Genomic DNA, 21,556 nt, shown 5'->3' on the forward strand with positions numbered 1-21,556 from the left:
CTGTTTGGTTCTTTGTGAACTCATCAGATAGACTGGGAGTGTTCTAAGGGAGATACACCTGGAGGAGAGCTCTAGGATCTCCTGGGCCCAAGCCCAGAGCCATAGGCACAAGCTATGAATTCTCATATTATTATCTCACATGTTCACATGTCTTCTGCTTGTCCCATGTGGGCCCATTTTATGTCACAAGGATTCTATTTCACACATCCAGGCTTTGGCTCATGCTGTTCCCTGAGATATCCACTTCACCTGGCCTACCTGGTGAACAATGTCCACATGTCAAGGAGGGTATCTGTCCTGACCTCCTAGCGGAAGAGACCTCCTGTTACTAGGTACAAACTCACCAAGTATGTCAAAACAATTCTGGGAGCGAAGGGAGGGCCATGGAATCTTCATCTCAGTATCCTAGCATTTTTGCAAGATGGTCTGCACATAGTAAGTCAGTGGCCATCAAAGCTTACTGAGAGAAAGTTCTTCTCAGCAGACCAGATTGAAATGCAGAAGGAAAAATCATCCAGAAGAGAGGTTATGAAAGCAGGAGTTTGCAGTGATTGCTAACCCAACTAAACTGAGCACCTATTAGGTGCTAGGTGGTAAAACTATCTTTTGCATTTATTTTTCACCAGGCACAGAACTTTTGCTTACACTAATCCTTTGGCTAATCATTACAGAATGATTATCAGCGATGGTTTGGCTGATTCCAGGAAGGAGATGGGAGGCGTCCACCTTTGTTTCCTCCCAGCCCTGGGTACCCTCCTGCCCTTCCCTTGAACTGTCCTTTATCTAGCTCATCAGGTTTTGTCAGCCATGAGATCTGAGAGTTGTTCATTTCTCAATATTCCAGTGATAATCACAGGCTTTGAGCTCAGTCTCCATGTCAGGGCACACCACCAGCACAGTCCCAAGCTGGGGATTTGAGTCAGGAACTGCAACTGCAACTTTCCCTCAGGTCTGCTCTGATGGAGCCACCCTGGAATATTTTCTGGAGGCTCAGGCCTCACTCCTGGGCATTCATCTTCCTGGCCAACTTTAGGTGGCCACTACCTCTATAGAAGCCTCTAGTCCTTAGGCCAGCTTGCTAGGAGGCCCTGTCTGACCCGCCTACCAGAGGCTGCTGTGTCTGCCTTGTCTTGGAGAGCCTTTCAGATTCTGTTTGCATCCATGTGCCTCAGAGTCTGGGACGGGGGGCAGCTGGAAGTAAGTGGGGCCCATGCCACTGCTTTTTATGGTGTGTTCCGTACTGGGAATTCACTTGCATCATCGTCTACTCATGATGCTTCTCTCATTCAAAACCCACTGTCATGGGACAGACACAAATCATGAGTACTTCTCATTAGCTGAAATCCCCCAAACAACATTGCCAATAGCCATTTCCAATCCTGTTTTATATATATGAAAAGACTGAGTCTCAGAGACATGATCAGTTGCCAAGGACAGAGCCAGGGTTCAAACCCAGACCTGAGCTCAAGGGCCTAGTGCTGGTCACTCCCTCCAGCCTGTGGCCTTGTCCCCCAGTGCAGTGCTGAGTCTGGTGGTGGAACGCTAGTGACCAGTGATGGTGATATGCCCTCCATCCATGAAGCTTGTGTGCTCCTGGCAGGGTACTGGACACTGAGGCTCAGTGAGGCGGGAATGACCAGCCTACCTTAGAGACAGAACAACTAAGTCTAGAGAGACAATTGCTCAAAATCAGTCTGCTAACCCAGTCGTTCCTACCCTAAAGATGAGAAGTTTAACAGCTTAGAGGAAAAGTAGTTAACTTTTGAAGGTAAAATTGGCTGCCCTCCAAAAGGAGTGTGTGTGTGTGTGTGTGAGAGAGAGAGAGAGAGAGAGAGAGAGGTGGTGGGATAAGTCTTTGATCTTCAGATTGGAACTCACAGGATGGAAGGAAGAAGGCAGCCTGAATTTTGGGGGCAGCAAACCTGACTTCAAACCTGACCACACCACAGGAAATAAAATACCTTAACACCTTCCCTCTCCTCAGTGTCTGATCAAAAAAATGGGGACAGCTGTATGCCTCCCAGGGGAGTCTGAGTGGTCTCAAACCACAGATGTACTCCTGATATGTCCATGGGAGGTGCCAGCTCCCACCACCATGTCCAAGTCCCCCAAACTCCCTATCAACCCCTTCTCCATCAACCCTCCCTGTCAAACCTTTCCCCCAATTGTTCCCCATTAGCTCCTGTTGCCTGTGGCCACTGGAAATTTGTTTGGTGCTTAAGAATGGAAAGAAGCTTCCTGGGTCTCACTGCTCCTGTTTCTGAGGGGTGGGTCCTGGGGATAGGTCTGAGAACGCAGCTGGTGAGTGGCTGGGCCCAGACCCACTTTATCAGCCCCAGGCCCACCAGGCAAGGCACCAGATCTCCCTGCAGCTGTCTGATAAAAGGTTCAGCTCTGCTTTCTTACCGCTTACAGCCTTATCAGAGGCGGGCCTGGGTGAAAGTTCCATTCCCCTCAGCGTGAATAAAGGGGAGGGAAACAGGCCCCCAGAAGAAATATAATGTCCTTGCATTCAGACACAGTCAAGTCGGCTACCTGCCTGAGTCTGCAGGACAAGGCACCACAGGCTCCCCTATGCAAGAGCGAGGTGGGACCCTCGTGCCCACTAGGTCTGAAGCTTATAGAGACAGCTCAGTGAGTGTGTGTGCTGCATCTCAGGTCTCCTGACTTGTGTGTGTGTGTGTGTGTGTGTGTGTGTGTGTGTGTGTTCGGGGGAGCAGGCAGGGCTTATGCATAAAGCATTGGTCTCCTTAGAACCGTAGCACATAAAGCGCATGGTGCCATAAAGAGGAGCAAGCTGCCGGCCTGTGCGTGAGCCTGGCAAGTTGCAGAGGTTGTGGGATCAAGTAACACATGAATCGTACTGCGGGCTCTGCCATGTGCTATTGTGTGCCTCTGAGACAGACTATATCTTTCCCAGGAACACTCAGGATACTGAGTTGTAGGAGGACCCTAGGCTCCTCTGCTAAGCATGTGCTAACAGCACAGTTCTTCCTGGTGGGCACATGAACAGCCCACCCTGGCACCGTGGCATAGAGAGAGCTCGATAAATGCCAATGCCCTCTCCGCTCTCCTCCGTACCAGGCTGCGAGAGGACGGAGTGAGACAGGGAATGTGAAGAGCTTCACTGTGTGCCGGTGATTCCAAGCACAAACAGTTGCCCAGGTGGCTTCCAACAGGGTCCTCAGGTGGAGAGAAGTCAGTCACTTCCTTAGAAGCTGGATTCTCATGCCGGGATCATATTACCTGAGGGGAGAAGGCACACAGGAGGAACTGCTGTGTCTGTGTTTAAGTGGCTTTGGTCACTTAACTGACCTGCTGACTGGACTGCTTTATCAGACTAACAGCAAAGTGTGCAAATATAAAGCAGAGGCAAATAACCTCTCAACATCTTTCCCATTCTTATGAACCTGGCTGCTAGTGCGACCTGCATGGGCAGGGGGAGTCCTGTTAATTGCTATCTTGCACATGGTGGTGGGAATGGCGTGCGGAGGGCCTGAGGAGGTGGAATCCTGGGCTCGAACCTGAGCCTGTCTCTTCAGTTCTCTGATTTCCAGGAGAAGGAGCCTGCGTTTCTGGGCTGTGCCTTCATTCTGCCATGAAAGACTGGGTAAGGCTGAACATGGTATGAAGTCCTCCTTGCCCAGCAAGGTGGCAGCGTGGACCCCGGGAGCAGCAGGACAGCCACCCTTGTCCACACTCTTTCCCAGTTCTCTTCTCCACCTCCTTCTAGGCCAGACCTTTCACCTCAGGGGACAAGGTTGCTGCTCTGTGCTCTCTGTTGGGTTGGTACCCTCAGGGCTTCCGTGGATGCAGAGACACAAGTGATGGGCTGATCCACATCCTTTTGCTCTGAGTTGCTTCAACTGAATGCCTGAGTGCCCTGTGAACTGCAGATGCTTGGGGCTCCAGGGCCCTGCACTCATACACAGTCCTTTCAGAAAACCTTCAGACCCAGAAGATGCAACTAGCAATTTCTGAGAGGCTTCCAGAAGCTGGCCTCTGCGTGTGCACACATCTGTGCACTCAACTGAAGCATCACCTACCTTCTTCTCGCCTCCCACTCGTTCTCTCCACATGCCATGGCTTACCCAGGGCTTCCCTCTTAGTCTTTTCCTGGAGCATTAGCTGGGATGCTCAGGGGCTCGTCTCTCAGGGTCAGGAGCATTGTATGAGGAGGTTTGGCGGCCCCAAGACTCAGGAGGGATGGTAGAACTCCAGCTGCTACAACAGGTGCTGGGAGATAGTCCCATTGTCTATCTCACCTGTCTGGCTTCATCTCCTTCTTACCATTTCCAACCCTCCTCCCCCAGTCACACTGCCTCTTGGCTGTTCCTTGATCGGGCCAGGCCTCCTCCTACCTCAGGGCCTTTCTACTTGCAGTGCTCTCTGCCTATTTTGTCTTCTCTCAGATATTCCCATTTGACTCCCTGGCTTTCTTTGGGTCTTTCTCAAACATCATCTCTCCCAGTGAAGACTTCTCCAGCCATGCTCTTTAAAATGGTGCCTCCCTCATCCCTTGGCCTTCCTTATCTCCTTTCTTGACTTGATTTTTTTCTCTAACACTCAACACCATCTGATTTACTGAGCATTATCCCCATGTGTCTACTGTCTGTCTGTCTAAGCTTCATAGAATATAAGCTTCCTTCTGTGATTACTGATTTTTTTTTTATTACTGCTGTTTTGTTCACTGTCATATCCCCAGAACTTCCAACAGGGCCTGATACACAGTTGGTCCTCAATATGTGGTTATGCAATGTGATTCCTGGTCTACTATGGTATAAGTGGCACAGGCAAAGAACATGGATATAGACTCAGGATGCCTGAACTTGGATCCACCATTTTATAACTGGTCAAATGTGGTCATACCTTTCAGTATCCAGCTCTAATCTGAAAAGAGAGGTGACAATGTCTCAAGGGATTAAGAGGTTTCAGTAAGGTCTGGGGCAATGCACCTGGCCCAACACTTGCCATGTGGAGAGGTATCCCTCTTCCTTGCCTCGGCTATGGGTGAGAAGTACTGAACTCAAGAGGTGAGCTGGCTGGCCCCTTAGCTGTAGATACCAGGGGGAGCCTGTCTCATGTCCTGCCTTCCCTCTCACCCTGTCAAGGTGAGGTGAAGATTTTCCGCAGGGCGGCAGCAGAGTCCTGAGTGCCTGACAGAGGGGTGATTGGAGGACAAGAGACAGTGAAGACTATGAGGGGCCTCTCTCCTTGGTGGTGGTGGTGTGGGCATTGGAAGATTAAGTGATGGGGACCAGGGCACTTTGTGTGATCCCAGTGTGGCCCCCACACTGGGCTGATTTCTGATGTCTAGTCCCTGACCTTGACTGCAGGTCTTTCTTCCATGGCCTCTTATCCATCAGTGGGGTGGTTATAACCCCAGAGAGAGGGGCAATGGGGTCCAGGTGGGCTCAAGGCCTGGAATTTGAGCCATTAGAGATTCTCCTGTTGGTTTAATTCTAGAGCTGGCAAACTTTTTTGATAAAGTGCTCCATGGTAAACAGTTTAGGCTTGGAGGCCTGGTTCTATGGTCTCTGTTACAAAAAAAGCAGTATGGACGCTATATAAATGAATGGGTACAGCTGCATTCCAATAAAACTTTACTTATAAAAACAGGTGGCAGGCTGGATTTGAGCCATGGGCCTTAGTTTGTGGGCTCCTGGTTTAAGACTCTGTATCCTTGAGTCTCTCTCCTCCTGCTCAGGCTAATATTTACTGAGTATCTGCCCCACGCTAGGCCTGGACCTTTATCTACATCTTCTCATTTAAGGTGCCCACAGGGAGGGAGCCACTGAGTAGCCACGTTGCATCTTGAACAAGGTCTGTCACACTGGAGGACGGAACTTTCACCTGTGCAATGCTTCGTTGTTTGAATGCAGGCACGCTGTCTGCTGCCATGGCCACTTTCTACAGATTGCAGAATCTGGTGGCACCTGGGGCTCACTGCATCCTGGACATCCCGTGGGTGGGGGAGTACACAAGCATCAGGGACACAGGGGCCAAAGGGGGTGAGATCACTATCCCAAGGTGGTTCTCATGGCTTAGTGGTGGAGCCAACAGTAGCTGGCAAGGTTGCATGGATGGGGTGCAGTCCTGTCTCTTGAGTTAAACCTTGCACAGGTCAAAGCCTTCTGTGCCTCTGAGGACAGTGGACTGGGCCTCTCTGACTTGGTTCTGGGTACCTTCTCTGGCCAATTGCACTGATTGTCCAGGCCTTTGTCACAGAGGGACGTTCCAGGGACTCCTGAGTCCCTGGGGCATGGGTTCCCAGAGCAGGATAAACGGCCACAGCTGGCTACACGGTAAGGGTTTGGTGCAGGGAGGCCAGAGGAGGGGTGGGCAGTGTTCTGGCGCAGTCCAAGTGTCCCAGAGAGAGGGGTTGTCGGCTCAGGAGGAGATATCATAAACTGAGACAGAGGAGAATACCACCCTGCATTCCCTCCCCCTTGGGGAGAGCCCTCTCACGGGAGCTCAAAGGAGAACCATCAGGGACCCTGGAGGCAGGAGGCAGGGCAGTGAGAGGTCAGCCTTTTATCTGCCCAGTCAGACTTCTGTTCCCACAGCCCCTGGACAAGGAAGGCAAGATAAGGCCAGGAACTCAGATAATTGTGCCTCCAAGGCAGTGCAACCTCACAGTTCACTTATCCCAAAAGCACCACCCTAGAAACAGAGGGAAGAAAGAACAGTGAAGATGGGCAGGCAGAGACCAAAGCAGCAGGAAATAAATGGCCCAGAAGTGCTCTTGAATGGGAAACACAGCCTCAGGGTGTCTGAACTTTGAAGGAAAACTGTGGATTCAGTTCCCCACTAACTGCCCTGTCTTCTGAGATGAATTTTGACTTTTTCCAGCATTGTTTTCTCAGTGAATGACAAACATCTTTCACTCAAACGAGTCCTTTAAAAATAGCATGTTCCAAGAGGTCTTTTCAGAAGCTCCATGATTCTTAAATAGGAAATGTCCTAGGGGTAATTACCAGAGCCTAATATAAGGAAATGTACTTAAACAGTCCATTTGAACCAACTTTCTTCCCTTCTTCCTGTGAAAGAAAACTTTGTTCTCCTAGGAAACTCCCCATTTTCTGCACATAGGAATACTGGTAGTGTGCAGGGGTTAAAAGACAACCCAGGGGTTGGACGCCTTGGGCGAAAATCACAGCCCTGACACTCATAGCAATGTCCTGTGTCCTGAAGATCTGAGGGCTACCTACAGCACCCCCCTCACAGTGACAGATGGTGCCTAATGCTGAGTATGACCAGCAAATATTTGTTCAGCTCTTCAGACAGGCCAGATACCCTGGCATAGCAGGGTACCTCATACATTTACATGATATTTTTCCTTTTTACCTTCTGCAATTCATCTTTACTGAAGTAATTCCCCATAGTTGGGACATTCTCAACAATCAACATTGATCGCTGGCAACTTGTTTTTTCAAGCACAAAATCTTAATCCAAGATAAAATTATCTCTAGTTAAGTAGAAATTCACCATAATTTAATACTACCTACCAATATTAACTAATATTAGGTCATAATTTGCATTTGGGGAGCTGCATTACTTTAAGTTATTCTTTAGATATCCAGATACCTATTTAGCTATTTCAGTGAATAATCACAAGACATAGGCAATTTGATCTGCAACCTGAATTCATGTGATAAGAAGTTTCTCCATAGGAGGATTGGTTGCTTTTGTTGTTGTTGTTAAAAATGTGTGTCTTGCAGCTCCAAGAAGCCCAACAATGCTTTGAGGGCAGGGATCTTGTCTTATGCTTTATTTGTCTCCTCCTTAATTCCCAGGACAGATGATAGGATGTGTGTTTCTACTGATGAACCAGGAATGTATATGATAGTTAATAAAAATTTGTGCATGAATTGCTTTCATAATGGACTCTTCTGTCCAGTTTCCTTTCCCACTTTTCAGAGTTTCTTCATGGAGTCTGAGAATAAGGGTTCTGAAGTTTGATAAGAACTGTCCTCATGGAATTAATTGGTAAAGTGACTGACAGCTGGGCATACATTACCGTCTGGCTATAGGCAAACAGCCACAGTGAGAATATTTTATGGCTTCATGTAATGGGAACATCTATGATGGAAAGGTCCTCTGAGATCCAAGCTCTCAGGTATCATCATTGACAACCAACAGTGACTGGATGTCAATAAACCACTCTGGCTTAGGCACCAGGTACTGGGCAGTAGGGAGTTTGCACACTGGTTACATGAAGCCCTCAGTGTCCAGCGATAGCTTGAGAGTGAACCATCACAAGGAGCCCTTAGAGTGTGGTCACCTGCATCTTATCCTCAACTCGACTACATCAGATAGGCTTTCATATGTTTTATATTTCCAGACTTCATCCAAGAATTTGTTTTATGGAAATGTCATTTCTGCTGAAAGAAAGTGCAATGGAGATTTATAGCTGTGACACCACTTTGTGGTGTTTGTATGTTTGGGGTGGAGACCCCAGGTGAAAATTACTTCTTTTAGAATTTCAGGGATACACGACCTTTATTCCAGAGGGGACCTGCAAAGTTGCATGCACCTGAGCCAGGTGTGACCAGAGCCTGAGGCGTGTTTTGAATTCCTTTGCCCTCTGATGTTTTTGGGTTTTGCTCCCCAACTAGGCTAAAGATCTTTTGAAGACAGGATCCGTGTCCCCTATATCTCCTGTGTGGTCCTTTGCACACAGGTGGTGCTTGGTGGATCAAAATCAAAGTGCATCAGATTGAATTATGGTAATCTGAAGGTGGTGCTCTGGACTGGATTCACCAGCAATGGATAGAAAGCTCAAGGTGCATGGCTTGTGTCACCTGCTTCCCAAGGGATCCCTGAAGACTTGGGACTTACAAAGAGATGCCAGATGAGGGGATAGGCTGGGAATGAAGAGGGGGTTTACAGGGGTCAAATCTGGAAACTGGTCCTGAATTTAACCACTGGAACATATATGTGCTGCATGGATAACCTGCCAGAGGGAAGCCTGCCTTTATTAATGGACTTATTAATAGATTGTTGTCTTTGTTGATAGACTCTGGATGGGCTCAAGGGGCAGGGGAGGCAAGAGAGAGGCTATGCTGAGACCAAACCCCAAATAACCAAAACAAAACTTGTTGACTTCTTCAGACCTGTGTGGCCCTGTCTGCCACATGAGGGGGGTGGTTAAGGGGATCTGGCCTGAACATTGCACTGACCTCAGATGAGATCACAGACAGAAGAGGCTTTGAGAAGCAGAATACACTGCCGATATGCAGGTGTACTGCAGAGATACCAGACTGAGGCAAAGACATGGGAACGGGGTCTGAAAACTGGTGGCATAAGAAAGTTTCAAAAGCATACCCAAAGCCAAAGATGCTGAGGGCAGCACTTCTCACATCTGTTTCCAGCTATCTCTGTGAGATCAGTAGGACCCATAGACTAAATGCCTACTCACCCTGCCTCACGCCAAATGAGGTAGCACCCAGGAGAGCTTCTCCTTGCCTTGAACCTTGCTGTGACATGAGTCTATTGCTGAGGACTGCAAGGAAGTGGTAAGGGGCTTATGTGTGTGCATGCTGTGTGCACCTGTGCATGTATATGTGCATGTGTGTGTGTGCACATGAGTGTATGTCAAGGTACAGGAGAATGTAGGGCCAGTGTCAAAGTTTCTTCCTTTTGGTGGCCCTGCAGTCCCAGCATCAGCTCCTCAGCATCACCCCCATTCTGTCCCCCACTTAAGAACCCGAGGAATGAGTTTCTGTGGAATAAACAGTACACTCCCAAAGGAATCAGAGACCTGTGTCCCAGTCTTACTCCATCTACTACCCTGGCTGTATGAATTCTTTTTGTTTTTGTATGTGTGTATGTATGTATGTATGTATTTAGGCTGTATGAATTCTTGTTAGTCGCTTAGCTTCTCTGAGCTTTATTTCCTTTCAAAGAGAGAGAGAGAGTAGTCTCTCTTGAATGGCGATGGGGAAGAGAATGAACATGCCTGGCAAACTGTAATACACAATGCAGTAATAGTCCTGTGGTTTGAAATATTTTAACAAATGATAAGATTGCCAGCCCAGGGGTGGTTCTGTGGTGGAGGCATTCCAGGAATTGGCTAGGAATTGGTGGGTTCTTTATTCTCTCCCAGTGCCCTTGCAGTGAACCTGAGAGGCAGCTGCCCATTGCTTCTCAGGGGAAAGTGAGACCTGTGTGTGGGTTGGCCTGGGCAGGCAGGGCTCTCACAGTCACAACCTGGCCCTTGTGTGCCACTATAGGCATTTCACTAGCAGCTGCTGGGCCAGCAGGTGTGGGCTTGCGGAGGAGGGTAGAGCTCACCACAAGTGGCCTGGGGTGGGTGGATAAAGAAAGGCTTTTTCTTCTGAGGCAGGAGAGTGACCTCAGGGCTGCACAGAGCCAAGCACAAGGGCATGGGGTCCTGGGCCACCCCTTCCCTGCATCCCAGAGGTGGAGGGAGATACACCTAACTCAAGGCTGGACAGTGCCAGTGGTACACAGTGAGGACCCAGGCACACAATCTCCTGACCCTCAGTTTCCATCTTTTTAACCTGGAATCTACATCTGTGCAACTTCTTCAGGATAAAACAAGGTATCCATGTATATCCTTGCTGGGTATGGAGTAGAACAGAGCGGGCACTCAGCAAGTGCTCTTCACCACCCACCCACCACACACCACAAGTGCCGTGAAGATCCACACCATCTGGAATGATTGGTGCGGCCCCAGCTGGCTCTTCTTGCCCCCACTCTGCCTTCCACCAGCCCCTTACTGCCCTGACTCCATCTTTATCTCTGCTCAGATCTCTCTCCCCACTGCCTTCCAGCTGCCACCTGGCTGCCCCATGAATATCTCAAAGTTACCTCAGCTCTACAGAGAATCTTCCTACACCTTTCTTCTTGGTCTTACATATATAATTCTACAGTGAACATGAATTGTTTCTGTAATAATGAAACAGGGTAAAGAAAACTTACTTTTTAAAAAAATCTTTAAGTGAAGATCAACCTTAAAAAGCCAAGAGAGTAAGAGAAAAGAGAGAGAGAGAGAGAGAGAGAGAGAGAGAGGGTGGGGAGGGAGAGAGAGTGAGTCCTGGCTCCCCTCAAGCATTTACCTTTGAGAGATTCTCCCGAGAGCAGAGGTAAAGGGCAGGCACAAAGCAGTCACTGCAGCTGCGCAGTCCAGGGGCCCTGCTGGGTTAGGCAGGACTGCCAGGGGAGGGGTGTGAGGAATCCAGGTAGGCAATGATGTAAAAGTGGTCAGACTGCCAGGAGCAGGACAGAATCTAGTAGGGAGAATGGCAGCACAGGAGCCAGTGGGTACCCAGCCCCTTGGCCTCAGGTGTCCTGAGCCAGGCAGAGATGATGCAGGGTGACCCATTTGGGTCTTGAATGCTTTACCTTATGGATCCCCTCTCCGCCAAAATATTAAAAGTTGTATTTTATATCAGCATCAGTCTAAAGACAAATGTAATATTTAGTATGAAAAGTTTGTTTTTTTCCTTTTGATTTTAAAAGAAGCACTCATTTTTGTGCATCTTGAAAAGCAGCATGGATCTTAAGCACTTGCCTACTGTACATGTTAGCCCTGGCTGATCCCTTCCTAGAAAAACCCGCTATCGGTGAGCGGGAGTGTGAGGCGTCGGCTGTGGCTCTCTGCAAGTCACGTTGGTTGCCTCTTGGGTTTCAGTATCATCATATGCAAAACAGAGATAAAAATACCTCCTGTGGCGCAGCTAGAGGGTGAAATGAGATAACTTATAGGAAGTGAAGCCTACTTCCATCCTTTGAGTCAGGGAGACAGTCACCATAAGAGGAGAGTAGGTCAGGATAATGTACAGATTTTGTACAAAAGGGAAAAAGAGATTGTGAAATTAAAAAAAAATTAAAAGATTACTCAGGATTTTCAGCCATAGCTGAAATTAATTCACTAAAATGAGAATTTGGGTAGAAGCTGATGGAGGGCAATTCAAATGACGAGTCAGTCCCAGGGCCCAATCAGAGAAGCAAGGCCCAGGTTCCCTGTAGGAGTTCAGGCGTGGGGTGTAGGCTGGAAAAGGGGGTGGAGGGAGTCCTCCCAGGAGAGAGGAGAGCCCAGGCTTTAAGAAGCACCTTGGCAGAGTCCTGGCTGTGGACCTGGATGAATGGCCAGATTGAGGAAAAGAAAGAAATGAGCAGCGAGGGAAGGCACTGAAAGGTGGCGGGTGAGTCATGAAGTGGGTTCCACGTGCTACAGGTCACAGTGAACAAGGAGCGCAGGGCACTAGGGGCAGAGGCCAGTGGGCTGACCCAAGAGGGGCTCTGAGGCCAGGGGTGGGGGGAAGGCAGAGGATGTGAGTACGGGGACCCACAGTACTCTGTGTAAATCAGACATGGGCTGCATTGGTGGGACCTTCACTTTCACGCACTCATTCAATCATTCATTCACTCACTCACTCATTCAGTGTTTTTAAAGAGCCTATCTTCTCCATGGGTTTAGCCAGCTGAATCCCACATGTTCAGCAGGGGCTGGTGTTCAGATGAGGGTAGGGGAACATGGATGGTCCCCCCAAGTACCATGTAAGGAAACTGACTGCAGAGGGTAAGAAGTTTGCTGGAGCCACAACTGGTACGAGAGGTCACAATGGCCCACATATGTTCTCTGGGCTGCCTTCCCCCTCACTGCACCCCCCTCTGATAGAAGCATGAAGGAGCCCACATATTAGGGGTGGCACCCACAGCTCAGAAGGGAGCAGCTTGACAGCTATTGCAGAGGGCCTTGCCCTGGCTCTACAGACCTAGGCAGACTGTGCCATCTTGTCCTCAGGTGCTGTGTTCAACAAACAAAGACAGAGACTGAGGAACAAGGAGGGAGCTGGACAGGGCGAGAGTGAGGCAGCAAAATCACTTAGAACACAGTCGGGTACTCAGTAAGTGGTAGAGATTAACATGTACCAGTACTATACTAGGAGTTTTATCTAGGATAATACATTTAATCCTCAGAACAAACCCCTGAGGTAGAAATGATTATGATCCCCATTTAATGGATCAAGACTAGTTATAGAATTTGTGGGGCCCAGGGCAAAATGAAAACAGGGGCTCCTTTACAAAAATTAAGAATTTCAAGACATGGATTGCAATGCATGTGGGGCCCTCCGAGGTTGCGGGCTGGGGGAGGGGGGGGACATTTCCCTGCATGATTTCCACGGACAAAGCCAGCCCTGTCCTGGAGGATGAACTGAATCGTAGGAGGCCTAGCAACACGTTTAAGGCCACAGGCAGGTCAGAAAAGTTGCAGACTCACCCAAATCTTTGAATTGTGAAGCTGGTGGTCTGACCTCTTCATCACTAGCAAACTGGTGCAAAGTGAATTTGAACTAAATGATTTTAAAAAGTGCAGAAGGAGAACCTGAACCTGAACCTGAAGCCTCTGCTCACTGAAGGTGGTGTGCATGGTTCTACCATTTGGCAAGCCCCTCAAGGAAAAGTATCATTTCATAGCCAGTGGACTTTGCTGCCTGCTGAAGACCGAAGTCACAGACTGGGGCCCCAAATAAAAGGCAAGCAGGCATAACTGCAGTATCTGATTTTGATGTAGCAAGATATAATGTCCTTCACTTTATGACTCTGGTGAGAATGTATGTGGCCACAGCTAAAATGTGAAGTTTCTCCATTCCAGGAGAACATTTTTCCAAGGGGCAGAAGTGGGAATGCTGGGGCATGGAGACAGTTGGCATAAGCACACCTGAACACCTCTTAAAAATGTGCATTGTACGTAGAAGTGGGGGCAAGGGGCTCTGGCTGGCTGTGTTCTCCGTAAGTGATGTGCTAGTTGGGAGCATCACATTTGAAGTGGAGACAAAAGGCCTCCATCAGGGTATGAGGGGTGCAGTAAGGTGACTTGGTAGCCTTGCCCAGGGCCTGCTCCCATGAGCACCCTGGAGTGCCAGCTTCCCTCTTAGGGACCCAGAATGGTTCTGGGGTGTGTCCACTGAGCCCCACATAGTGTGCCGCCCACAATGTTTTGGCAATAAGAGAAAGAAGGTGTGGCTTTAACTACAGAAGGACTTGGCTAGAAAAGCAGAAATAAGAGAGAATATAATAAAGTGTCATGAAGAGTTATTAATTGTAGTTGTTTTCAATTTCCAGTCTGGTAATTCCAACATCTCTGCCACGGCTGGTTCTGATATTTGCTCTGACTCTTCAAATTGTATTTTTTGCTTTTAGTGTGCTTTGTATAGCTTTGTTGACAGCCAGACAGGATGCAGTAAGTAAGAGGTACTGCAGTGACGTGGCAGTGGGGTGGGGGAAGGGGAGGCATCCTGCAGCCCTGTGACAGTAGGTCTCTGTCTCTGGTGAGCCTGTACCTTTTGACTGTGAACTTCATGAGTTTCTGTTCTTTTTTCATCCCTTAGGTGGGATGGGATGGATAGAGTGGGCTAGAGTTGGGTAGATCCCTTCCTTCAGGTGAGATGGGTTCTGATAATACCCCAGCAGGTTTGGGTCTGGTTGACTACAGTTGACCTTTGAACAAAGTAGGAGGTTAGAGGTCCGATCCCCCAAACAGCTGAAAATCCATGTAGAACTTGTGATTCCCCCCAGAACTTAACTAATAGCCTACTGTGGACCGGAAGCCTTATCAGTAACACAAACAGTCCATTAACGTATTTTGTGTATTATATGTATTATATACTATCTCCTTACAATAAAGTAAGGTAGAGCAAAGAAAATGTTATTAAGAAAATCATTGGTAAGAGAAAATTAATTTATGGCACTGTACTGTATTTATTAAAAAAAAAAATCTATGTATAAGTGGATCCACTCGGTTCACCCCCGTTGTTCAAGGGTCAACTGTAGCTTGCACTGAGGCAGGCCTCATTAAGGACAGGTGCTCTGGTCTTTTTCAAGATGCATCCTTTTCCCTTCCTTCCTCTGATGGAAGCTTGAGGGGATTTTCCTCTGCTCTATACTGTGGGAACCAGGTGGAACTCTAGAAGGTAAACCTCACAGTATTGAGGACCCATGACTGGGTCTCCCAGCTTCTAATTCTCAGAGTTCACCACGCTGAGCCTCCAGCAATTCAGTCAGTCTCAGAGTCACTAATGAGAGAGGGATTAAGATGTCAGGCCACGAGTAAGGAAGGGCATGTGGCACTGCCAGGTAAGTGGGCCTTGAGTCCTGCTCTGCTGCTGTCACCCAGGCAACAGGGGCTGTCTATGGGGTAGTGACAACCCCACACGTTTTTTAATCCGGGAGAGTCATGCAAGGGCCTGACCGAGCCCACCCAGACTATGATGGAATCTAGTGTCTTGGCTTTGGCTCCTACTGGCACAAGAGGAAACCCATTCTTGTCAACATCTGCCATTGGCTAAGATTTTGCACATTATTTGTTCCGGAAGAATGTACAAAAATGAAAATGCTTAATAACTAAGGGCAGGAGCCAGCACTTCCTCAGAAGTTCAGATTACATGGAGAGCTCAAGAAAACCCCAGGCAAAGATGTTGGGGTGCTGGAGGAGAATATGAAATAAGAAACAGGGCGGGAATGGCAAAGAGTGAGGTGGTAAGTGCTGGGGCCAGGAGCCCTGTTCTTAGAGTTTGTTTCATTTTGACTTTCTGTCCATTTTAACTTCACTGACCTTCATGTATATACCAAGTTTTGGACTATGAGCTACTGAGTGTATGTTTAAAAGTTGTTTCCAGTGTGTGGAATGGACACAGGCCTGGAAGCATTCACCTCTCTGTGTCAGATCCCAAGGAGAGGGCAGTTGGGTCCTTTGGGAGGTCAGGATTTCCAGGAAAGGGACAAATCCAGGAATTTGTTGGGGCTGCAGTGTTCCTGGGGCCATGGTGGGTGGTTTCCTAGTATTCAGGGAGGGGCCAGGGAGCTTAGGAGGAGGAATACCCCATCCTTATGGGATGAGCAGGAGTGAAACAGGCAGGCTGTGTGTGTGTGTGTGTGTGTGTATGTGGGTGTGAACATGTATGTACATGTATATGTGTGTGCAGGGGTACCCAGAGAGCACTGGAGGTGAAGGTGGAGAGACTGAGCAGTCCAGGCATCAGGAAAGGCCATAAGAGAATGCTCTAGGGGACAGCCTTAGCAGGATGTGGAAGGCAGGGTGAAGGGCAGCAGCTGGCCTGGCAGGCTCAACCACAGAACGGCGGGCAGTGATAGGTTGGAACACAGGCCCTGCTCAGGAATAGTGGGTTGGTTGGTAGGTTCTGAGCATTTGTGCCAAACACAGTTCCTCTGTGTGCAGAGCTACCGCTGTGTTTCCCAGGCACAGCCCCCATGGTGCTGGGGGGTGGATTGCCCTGCTCACATGCACCTCAGGGCCTCCCAGCTGACTCCTGCTGGCTGGGGAGTCTGACAGCCTATGTCCACAGCCTGGCTGTGCCCTCCATGCCTGGGAGCCCTGGGGTAAGCCATCAGCCATCACCTGGGCCTCCAGTGTTTCTGCTGCAAAATAGTTAAGGCTGTGGAGAGGTGACCCACACAAGGCCCTATTAAAGGGCTCAGCATGTAGTTACTGATATTCTTGTTATATTATCAAGAACAAAAACAGCACCCATCTGTAAGGGAGACTCTGGAGATTAGCAGCACCCGCAGGCCAGGTTTGCTTTGATAAATTCCGTTAACAACAACAGCCACAGATACCACTATTCCTGGGCATGATGCCAAAGCCCTTAGTCTCGTGTTCATGACGTGGCTCCTGGAAAGTGGCTGTTATGATTCCCACTTGCAGATGAGAGAACTGAGACTCTGACATATTGTGTACCTCCTCAAAGCCTGGAAGTGTTGGAGGTGGGACCAAACCCAGGTGTGACTCCATAGCTCTGACTGTGGGGCTCAGGCTGTGCTCTGCCTCCAGGTCACTATAAGAGAGAGGACATGTCATAAACTTCTTCACTGGGGGGTGGGGACCTCATTGGAAATGGGCAAATGCCCTGAACAAGTACTTCTCAGAAAAAGAAATGCAATATGTTGTGGAGGTATGAAAACATACACAATCTCCTCTCTCTCTCAGTCTCTCTCTCTCTTTCTCTCTCTAATAGATAAATAAATAAAATATTTTTTAAAAATGGGGGCACCTGAGTGGCTCTGTGGGTTAAGTGTCTGACTCTTGATTTCAACTCAGGTCATGATCTTAAGGTCCTGAGATCGAGCCCGGCATCGATCTCTGTACTCTACACCGAGTCTACTTGTCCGTCTCCCTTTATTCCTCTTCCTGCTTATGCACAGACTCTCTCTCTCTCTCTCAAACAAATAGATAAATAAAATATTTAAAAAATAAACAAACAAAAACCATGCACAACGTCACTTATAATTACAGAGGCACATTCAGAAGTGACAACATGTTTTACTTATCAGATTTGCTAAGATGTAAACTGCACAGTGTGAATGATGATGTGGGGGAAAAAAGAGTTTCACTGGATACTTAGGTGGATGTTAGAAATCCAGATGACCTCTAAGCAGGCAATTTTTTAGTATTGACCAGCATTTTAAATGTTCATACTCTGTTTCCCAGAATTAAATGTGTGTGTGTGTGTGTGTGTGTGTGGTTTATCCTAATCATATACAAACACATATATTTACACACATACGTGTAAATGCATCAACCCCACTTACAGGGTTGTAATGGCAGCACTGTGTCTTGTTTTAAAAAAAATCAAATAAAGACTTCACGATCTAAATGTCCATAACCAATTCATTCATATATTCACACAATTCATACTATGCATACAGCCCTGAGAAGAATGAGTTAGTCTATGTGATGATAAACTATAGTCTTCAGCATATCTTCTTATGAAAAAAAGCAAGATGAAATAAAATATATAAATAAGTTTCATTTTGTAAAGCAAAAAGTAATTGTATGTAGCTATGATACTTTTAGAAAGATTCTCCTAAGTCCATAAAGTGCTCTGGAGTTGGGATGGTATCTCTTTCCGATTATTAACTCTTGATTCATTGCTTAAATTTGTTTTTAGCTAACGCTTGTAGGGCCCATTGCACTCACACAGTCTCTGAAAGGCGTTTGGGTTGGGGCCGCAGAAGGCCGTTGGATATAGGTATATCTGCTACCCAAAGAGGGAAACCGATTCGGCTTGCCAACCTCCCCCTGCTGCCTCTTCCTTCTCATTGAAGATGGGCTGGTGTGCTTCCACTGTAAACACAGAGTGCCTCTCATCCCACACCCCTCTGTTTCCCAGAACGTGCTGCAAGTCCCCAGAAATAATTGCCCAACCACGGGCACCCTTGGAAAGGTCCAGCTGCTGACTATGCCAATGCCATGTGATTCCTACCGCCCTGGATATCTGGAGAGGTTGAGCAATGGTTGAGATGGAATTTCATTTGGCACTTAATGCAATCCTTTTGGCTTCTGCCAGAGGCAGTGAATTCTATATAAAGTTGACAAACCTGACCATCTCCTTACTGAACATTGACCCCTTCCATCCAAGGGCAAGACAGTGGATTTCTGCACATGACTCATTTGCAGTACCTGTGGCACTGGGGCTTATGGGAGTTGGCTGAGGCCAGAGGGATAGGGCAGGCTTGGTGAAGCAGGAGCAGAGGGTCCTTTCTATTCTAACCTCTGGTTCTGAGAAGCAGTGATAAAAACCGAGACCGGATATAGACACATCCTGCCTGAGTTAGCAGCAAGAAAGAGGGCCCCAAGGTTCTCTTACAGCAGAGAGCCTGTGGTAAATCAAGTCCTAAGGGTAATCTAGAATGGTATGCAAGTGAGGGTTGCATCCCTAGGAGCTCCAGAAGGGCAGTGTGGCCATTGGTCAAGGTCTGAAACTTGAATCCTAGAGAACTTTTTAAGAGAGGGGGCAGGGGCAGGGGCAGGGGCAGGGGCAGGGCTCCTGGTGAGCAAGCCTGTCCTCTCCAGCCCCTAAATGACAGCAGACCTTCACTTCCTCAGTGCCTGTACTGAGGTGATTACAGTGGCTTTGCCCTTCAACCCTGGCCAGGACACACACATATAAGTTCACTAGTGTCTGACTCCCACACACTCACAGAAACACACATGCAAACGCTAATGCACACAGGCTTCCAGATCCAGTCTAGTGTAAAATGAAAACAAAGATGCCTGACATTTATTGAGGCCTGGGTATGTGCCAATGTCTGTGCTGAGCCGTTTACAGACTCGTAATTCTCACAACCCAGAGGAATACCCCATTTCTCTCATTTTGTGGATAGTAAAGCTGGAGCTGAGTAAGAGAGGGGGCGGCTTGCCGTAAGCCGCCGGCTGGTAAGTGGCACACCTGATCCCAAAGCAGGCAGCGAGGCCTTCGCCGGGGGCCTCTCGTGTGCACGCCGGCTAGCTGAGCACGCTCACAGGCCCGCCGGTGGCCACGCGCACAGGCTCGGAGGGCCCCAGCCCCGCACCTAGCCACAGTCCGCTGTGCTCAAGTTCCACTGGTGAGGCCACACAACCATTTGTGTTTTAGAAACCCTGCAAAGAGGGGTCCCTGGGTGGCGCAGCGGTTTGGCGCCTGCCTTTGGCCCAGGGCGCGATCCTGGAGACCCGGGATCGAATCCCACATCAGGCTCCCAGTGCATGGAGCCTGCTTCTCCCTCTGCCTGTGTCTCTGCCTCTCTCTCTCTCTCTCCTCTGTGTGACTATCATAAAAAAAAAAAAAAAAAGAAAAATTTTAAGAAACCCTGCAAAGGGGTGGGTGGCTCCAGTTCTCAGATCATTACCACATTCATCACTTAACAGGCTTACTCCATGGACGCAGAAGGTCCCCTCTCTTGGCAGTTTCCAATGATCAGATCCAGCCAGGGTGGGGATAAGAGGGATAAACATTCACGGTTTTAAAATGGAAATTGTCGTCGTTTCGGTTTGTCTTTAAATTGCGAAAGCCCCCTGGCAGCGAAGGGGTGGGGTGCGGCGGGGCGGGAGGGCGGCAAAGTTTCCCGGCGCGGCCGGAGACGCTCAGGGTCGGCGGTGCCCCCGGCAGGAAGGCGTGTGCCGCGGCCTCAAAACCAAGGAAGAACCCCAGGTCCCCGCGGGGTCGCGGCGGGCCCGGGCCTCGGGCCTCGGCGGGGGGGGGGGGGGGGCTCGGGCCGGGCCGGGAGCAGTCGGGCAGGGCGGGCTCCCCGGGAAGTTCGCTCCGGGGCGCCCCCGCCCTCCCCGGCCGCGGCACCGAGACGCCGAGCGCGGGCGGCCCTTCCCGGCCCCGGGCGCGACCCGACCCGACCCGACCCGACCCGACCCCGCGGGGGGCAGCGGCGCGGACTCACCGAAGCGGGGCGGCGACGTGCCGTTGAGGCCGCTCATCGCCGACGGGAGCGGGCGGGCGGAGCGGGCGGAGCGGGCGGCGGAGCGGGGCGCAGCGCGGGAGGGTCCGGACCTGCCTCTGACCCGCAGCCCGGGGGGGCGGCACCTGTGTCACGCTGCTCCGGCGCGGGCCGAGGGGAGGGGCTCCGGCCCCAGACAGGCCGACTGCATTTCTTTCTTTCTTTTTTTTTTTTTCCTGCAGACTTGGCTGATGGGGTTTCCACGCTTCTCTTTCTTTCCTTCTTTTTTTTTAAACACACACACCCGCCCACGTCTGAATTCTTCTCTGCTCCAACTTTTCTGCGCAAGAATCACGTTTTTCTAACTACGTGTGAGTTTCCACCTGCAGCTGCCATACCCAGAGGTTGTTGCAGAGCCCCCAGTGCATGGGCTGAGAAACCCCCAGATGTGACAGGACGGCCCGCCAGGCCCTGTCAGGGCGGGTGACCGAACAGGGACAGACCTGCGTTTGAATCTCGGTGGCTGCTCCGCCGCCACTTACAGCCCGTGGCCTCCAGGGCGGAGGGGCACTGTCCGCGCAAGGCCGGGCCCTCAAGGGCGCTGTCCCAGTTCCAGGGCTTATGCTTGGAAGAGACTCTTAGAAGAGGGATTGCCTGGACAAAGGCCATGGGACTGATTTGGATGACTTTTGTCTGAGGCTTCCAGACATAGTGGAGTTTGCAATGGATTCGCTTTGCTTAAGCAATTAGAAACTTGACGCGGATTTTGACACTCTGCTTAGTTAAATCAAGTCTACCTACATCACCCAGAAAGAATGTTATGTTATGTGTGACATTTTATCTCTCCCCTCTCCCCACCAGAGAGAAGGGCAGGGAACTTGAGACCATGTCACCCTTGTTTTAAATCTCGGATCCAAGAGACATCTTGTGCTCCTCCTGTCTGATGGCCACTCTTTCCTATGGGGCTTTTCATTATTGTTTACTAGAAAGTCCTCCGGTGCACTGCTGTGACACCCTTCCTGCTCCTGCCATTAAAATTGCTCTGCTGCAGCCCCTGGGCACCATTCCAATGTCTGTCTATACAGTGCTTGTGTCCTTGGGAGTGCCACCCAGGTGGAACACAATGTAGGGCTGCCCCCTGGAGGTGTGTGGTGCAAACATCTTTCCCAATTCTGGGCTGGACCAACTCCAGAGATTATTATTAGGACTGTTTGACACAGTGAGCAAATGTTCATAATTCTCTTCAGTTAGTTAATAAAGAAACTCACGCCGGTTATAAATCTTTACTGAAACTCCTATGCTGGACATATATAAGTTGATGTGAGGGGAACTATTCACAAAATGCTTTTGGCCAGAC

The 21,556-nt window shown here is 49.3% G+C and overlaps 1 protein-coding gene across 1 annotated transcript in view; it reads right to left on the minus strand.

Moving 5' to 3' along the window:
- GYPC (glycophorin C (Gerbich blood group)) overlaps positions 1–21,263 on the minus strand; it is a 43,007-nt gene extending 21,744 nt beyond the window's left edge. The window contains exon 1 of the mRNA XM_025435962.3: positions 20,203–21,263. Within this exon, the coding sequence (XP_025291747.1) occupies positions 20,203–20,239 (37 nt within the window). The 5' untranslated portion in view covers positions 20,240–21,263. The remainder of the gene's footprint in view (positions 1–20,202) is intronic.
- Positions 21,264–21,556: the final 293 nt, after the last annotated feature.

This window comes from Canis lupus, chromosome 19 (genome assembly GCF_003254725.2).
Source record: "Canis lupus dingo isolate Sandy chromosome 19, ASM325472v2, whole genome shotgun sequence".
NCBI lineage: Eukaryota > Metazoa > Chordata > Mammalia > Carnivora > Canidae > Canis > Canis lupus.